The sequence below is a fragment of the Acanthochromis polyacanthus genome, chromosome 11, assembly GCF_021347895.1.
Source record: "Acanthochromis polyacanthus isolate Apoly-LR-REF ecotype Palm Island chromosome 11, KAUST_Apoly_ChrSc, whole genome shotgun sequence".
NCBI lineage: Eukaryota > Metazoa > Chordata > Actinopteri > Pomacentridae > Acanthochromis > Acanthochromis polyacanthus.
The window spans coordinates 9823130-9829129 of NC_067123.1; the positions used below are offsets into that span (position 1 = coordinate 9823130).

The following is a 6000-nucleotide window of genomic DNA, read 5'->3' on the forward strand; positions in this document are numbered from 1 at the left end:
GCAGAGAAACACCCCCAAAACATAATGTTTCCACTTCCATGCTTGACAGTGGGCACGGTGTTCCTGGGATCATAGGCAGCATTTTTCTTCCTCCACACGACGAGTAGAGTTTAGGCCAAATAGTTCAATTTTGGTCTCGTCTGACTACAGAACCTTCTCCCAATCGCTTTGTGTATCTTTGAGGTGATCATTGGCATACTTTAGGTGAGCCTCCACATGTGCCTTCTTAAGCAGGGGTACCTTTCGGGCACTGCAGGATTTTATTCCATTGCGGTGCAAAGTGTTGCCAATTGTTTTCCTGGTGACTGTGGTCCCAGCTGCCTTGAGGTCATTCACTAACTCCCGCTGTGTGGTTGCAGGCCAATTTCTCACTGTCCTCATGATCATTGCCACCCCACGAGGTGAAATCTTTTGTGGAGCACCAGACCAAGGTCTATTGATGGTCATGTTATACTTCTTAAATTTTCTCACAATTGCACCAATGGTTGTTACTTTAATACCCAGCATCTTGCTAATGTTTTTGTAGCCCATTCCAGATTTGTGCAGGTCAACAATCCTGTGTCTGAGGTCCTGAGAGAGTTCTTTGGTCTTACCCATGTTGGAGAGTTTGCAATCTGTCTGATTGTCTGATTCTGTGAACAGGTGTCTTTCATACAGGTGATTAGTTAGAACAGGTGTCTTCAATTCAGGTAACAAGTTGATTGGGAGTGTCTAACTGGTCTGTGAAGGCCAGAACTCCGAATGCATATCAGGGGATCAAATACTTATTTCCCTCAATGAACAACAAATGAATTAAAATAAATTCTTTAAAGTTATTTTCTGGATTTTCGTTTTGATATTCTGTCTCTCCATGTTAGAATACATCTACCATTAAAAGTATAGAATGATCATGTCTTTATTAGTGGGCAAACCAACAAAATCAGCAAGGGATCAAATACTTTTTACTCTCACTGTAATTCTCTGAAAGCATGGTTAATTTTCCTGTGGCAAGTTAATATCCTACCTTTTCTGTCTCTTATGCCACTTATCTGACGAGATGCTTCATGTGCTTTTAATTGAATGACAAGACGTTTACTAGCCTTGTCCCCTGATTCATACCATTTTTGTTTTAATCTGTACAAGGAATATTCTGCTTTTTTAGAGAAAATGGTATTGAGCTCATATTTAACCCGTTGCGCTTAAGTTGCGCTTCAGTGTCTCGCCCGTGGTACACTTTGAGATCTGCATAAGCAATTTGCTAAATGTCTGAAACTGCAAACGCGATTATACAAACACTATACGCCGATGGAAAGCTTAGATTCTCATGAATCCGCCGGTATAAACCACTTTCAGATGTGATTACCACAGCGGGTAATATAAACACATTTGTCCGACAAACAACGAATATCCATCCATCCGTTCTCTATACACGGCTTCAATGTACACAGCGTGACTCACATTTCCGAGTTCATTATTACACACAGATGAAAATATTCCACAAAAAACGGCCATAATCCAACCTTGGACATCCAGACGAAACAAGCCAGTAAAATATTTTGTCCAAAACATGTCTTGAAGTCGGTATATACTCCACGAATAGGTCGTTTTTAAGGGAATGCACCTCGCGATGCGTGTCCAATATTCCCTGTATTTCTCGTCATATTTTTATTTACAAATAGAATATTAGCGATTTTTTGTACTGAAAATGGCTGGAATTGACTGCAGCTTAAAGGGTTAATCTTAACCAGCTTGGCCAAACAAGCTGCATTTGGATTTTCCCAGTACTCTTTCTCCAACTGTTTTATTTCTGCTTCATAGGTGTGTATCTTATTTTGGTCTTGTTCTTTAACCATTGAAGCTTGTTGTATACATATTCCCCTTAAATAACCCTTAAATCCATCCCATACAAAGCCTTGTTTAGCAGTCTTGTTATTAATTTCAAAATACTGAATGATTTGATTCTTTAATTTTATACAAAAGGCTTCGTACCGTAACAAACTAGTATTCATCCACCAACCTTTTATTTTTTCTGCAGATGTTACTGCAGAGATAACAAGGTCCACAGGTGCATGATCTGTCAAGGCTATTGTTCCAATATTACATGCTCCTATTTTTTCAATAAGTGAGTGTGAAATTAAGAAATAATCTATACGGGAGTATACTGTATGTCTACTTGAAAAGAAGGTGTAATCACAAGAAGTAGGGTTTAAAAGTCTCCAGGCATCCTGTAATCCGAGATCTTCACACAGAACTTTAATGGAAGCTTGCGTCTTGGATGGTCTTGACATGCGATTCCCTGATCTGTCTCATAGCCCATCCAACACTTCATTGAAGTCCCTGCCCAGAATGACAGGAAAATCACCTAGGTCCAAAATTATCCTTTTAAGATGAAAAAAGAAGTCTGGATCCTCCGAGTTTGGAGCATATATATTGCCTAAAATTAATTTCAGTCCTGAAATGTTAACCAAAAGTATGAGAACACGTCCCTCATTGTCTTTATATTCCTTTTGGACCTCTACAGTTAGCTTTTTGGAGAATAGACACTCCACGCCTTTTTTGGCTGAATGTGTTGTGATAAGCTTTATCAATCCATCTATCATGTATTCTGTTTGTATCCTTCCCTAGGAGGTGTGTTTCCTGAAGCATCACTACATCTGTGCTCTTATGTTTCAGATAACCCAATACCTTGCACCTCTTGACATAAGAGCTCAGACCATTGACATTCCATGAAGAAATCTTAATAACACTTGTGTCTGTCATATTTAATCTGCAACAAGGAATTTGTTGTGTATTTTCTGATCGATTTAGGCTCAGACTCTTTTAGTCCTATCCAGTGCCTCCAACAAAACACAGAACGACTGGCTATCAATCGCTTTACAAAAAAGAACAAGAACAATTCCCCAACAAAAGAACCAACTGTCTATTCCTCTTCCCACCCCCCAAACCAAATACTTCGTCCGCATGGCGTGTACCGAAGCCTTCAACTGCTTTTTGCTGCAACAGCCATAATATACACAGATCTTGATCCCCATTCTTAAAGTAGAAAGTCGGGTACCAGAGAATACCACGTCATTGTAACCTGTTAATAGGAATGCCAAAAGGAAAGAAGAGTGTTAATTTTAGAGGCCTATTATACTCTATTATGAGAACTAAGGAAGTAAACGAAAAAATTAAGATTCATCAAAAGAAAGAAGCCCTCAGGTCCATCAACTACTTGGATCTAACTAAGTTTCACTTAATGTACCATCGGCTTATTATAATGAATGAAATAAATAAAATTTAAGGACCTGCATACAGGCTGCACAGTGGTGTGGTGGTTAGCACTTTTGCCTTGCAGCAAGAAGATCCCTTGTTCAAATCCTGGCCTGGGATCTTTCTGCATGGAGTTTGCATGTTCTCCCTGTGCATGCGTGGGTTTTCTCCGGGCACTCCGGCTTCCTCCCACAGTCCGAAAATATGCTGTTTGTGAACAAACACCGGAATAAATCATTAACACAGTCCATCACCCTATCTCCATATTCCATGTCCTCTGGTACTCCTTTAAGCCTCAGATTGTTTCACCTGCTGTAGTTTTCATGATATTCAATGCGAGCCTCGAGTTGTTCCACTTTGCTGTTCATCTTCTGCATGGTGTTAGCTAGGCGGCTGCTCTCATCTTCCAGCTGGGAGACTCTTTCCTCTGCTTCGGTGATTCTTGAACCCAGGCCAACCACGTCCGAACAAAGAGAGTCCAAATTGTCTTTAATTGTCGTCACATCGTTTCCCACCTTCTGTATTTTCTCCTGCAAGTCATGGTGGATGTTTCTAATTTCTTTCAGAATATCAGCGTTGTCACTCATCTTGCTCACCAAAGTGGCGGAGTCGGCTATATCGGAAGTTTGGCCGCGAGCTTGAATAATATTAGCCCCGCTGGCTTGATCGTTGTTTGCCCCGCTAGCTTGAATGCTATTAGCTCCGTTAGCTCTCAGTTACGGAGACAATAACTGGTTTATTTTCAGACCTTGATGTTTCTTTGCTCTCGTGTTTTTGGGATTCATGAGCTCTGTCTATCTGTACCCACTTTATGAAGTCAATATGGATTGTTCAACGATAATATAATGAAAGAATGGCTGGTGCATGGCTCGAGCTCCTCAGCATGCGTCTGGTCCTCGCCACATAGTCACCGGAACTCCAGCTTCACTTTCAAAAGACAGAGCAGCAGGGTTTGGTGGTTTTATGACGGCAGACAAACTCCGTCTTTATGTTCAACCTTGCTCTGTCTGAGTGTTGGTGTTGATGGCAGAAGAAGTATGTCAACTATTTTCTTGAATAAAATATTGTTATCACAGTAACAACACTGTCAAAAACAAAGTCCTGCATTAATTTTGTAAGAGATGTCAGTGTATCAGTGTACTGGCGTTTACTTAATATCTGTTCAAGATGGAACTTTAATTCTAATAGCGGATATAAACTCTGCGTTAGTGGAGGCAGTGGTGTCTGTGGTGGAGACTGTTCTTCAGTAGTCTGCTCTCTGTCTCAGTCTGAGATGTTCACCTAGTTTGGATGATGATTATCTGTAAGAGGCCCATAACAGCAGATGTAGATAGTGGTTAGAAATGTGTTGATCACTGTGTCTTTGTGGTAAATATGTGATGTAAACTGTTAACAGAAGAGTGTGCTGCAATCTTTGTGCCTCTCAGGTGTCCATATTTACCAGGTGATGTACGGCTGTGAATGGGAAGATGACACGGATGACGTTTATAGTTACAGACAGTATGCTTATGATGGGGAAGACTTCATATCATTGGACCTGAAGACAGAGACATGGATTGCTCCAAAGCAACAGGCTTTCATCACCAAGCAGAAGTGGGACAATAACAAAGCTCGAACAGTATACTTGAAGAACTACCACACCCGGATTTGTCCTAAGTGGCTGAAGAAGTATGTGAACTATGGGAGGAGCTCTCTGATGAGAAAAGGTAAAATCACATGACCTGATTTAATGTCTTTAAAAACAAGCCCATTTGCCTCAATGTCTTATGTAGTTTCACATTATAAGAAACAACTCATTGTCTCAGTTTCCAGCATTTCTGTCATTGTGTCCCTTGTCTCCTTCTGTTATCTTTGTCACTCCTAAATATTTATCATCACTTTCATGTCTTCCTTTGTCTGCCTCCTTGTCTGTCTGTCTCTTTTACTGTCTTTTCACAGCTTTTCTAATCTTCTCTCACCTCTGTTTCATGACTCTTCATCTGTCTTTCTCCTCAGTACCATCTCTTCCTTTTCCTTCCTTACATGTGCCATTTAAACTACATTAAATTTAAATGTTAACATTAGTATTCAGTTAATACAGAAACTACAAGTTGTCTTTCTCTTCTCTCTCCAGATCTTCCCTCAGTATCTCTCCTCCAGAAGACTTCCTCCTCTCTGGTCACCTGCCACGCTACGGGTTTCTACCCCGACAGAGCCGACTTGTTCTGGAGGAAAGATGGAGAGGAGCTTTATGAGGACGTGGACAGAGGAGAGATCCTCCCCAACCATGATGGAACCTTCCAAATGAGTGTTGACCTGAAGATTTCATCAATCGCTCCTAAAGACTGGAAGAAGTACGACTGTGTGTTTCAGATGTGTGGTGTCAAAGACAACGTCATCACCAAACTGGACAAATCAATGATCAGAACCAATAACGGTAAGACTGAAATCAGACGTGATGAAGGTGACAAAAACACATGTAATTTTCTGCAATAATCCTGCAGTTCATGTATTTTTATGTGTCTTGGATGGGACTTCTTTTTCCTCACTTTGTCTTTTGGTTAATTTCTTTCATATTGATTTTTAGATGTAATTTTAAGGTTGATGTCAGTATTTCCCTAATACATCTATTACAAACTCCCAGAAAACTCAAAAGTAAAGGGAGGAAAGTGTTTCAACAATTACACACAGATTTGGTTTACTTTTATCTTTAACATCTGCCTCATCTATTTTAGGGCCTTTAGAGACAGAATATGCAAGGATATTTTGAGACCTTTTTGGTGTGTAACC

The 6000-nt window shown here is 40.3% G+C and overlaps 1 protein-coding gene across 1 annotated transcript in view; it reads left to right on the forward strand.

The window, feature by feature from the left end:
* The window catches only part of LOC127536083 (major histocompatibility complex class I-related gene protein-like), a 31186-nt gene extending 25404 nt beyond the window's left edge, over window positions 1-5782 (forward strand). Inside the window, exons 3-4 of the mRNA XM_051955539.1 lie at window positions 4631-4937; window positions 5345-5782. Of these exons, the coding sequence (XP_051811499.1) occupies window positions 4631-4937; window positions 5345-5706 (669 nt within the window). The 3' untranslated portion in view covers window positions 5707-5782. The remainder of the gene's footprint in view (window positions 1-4630; window positions 4938-5344) is intronic.
* Window positions 5783-6000: the final 218 nt, after the last annotated feature.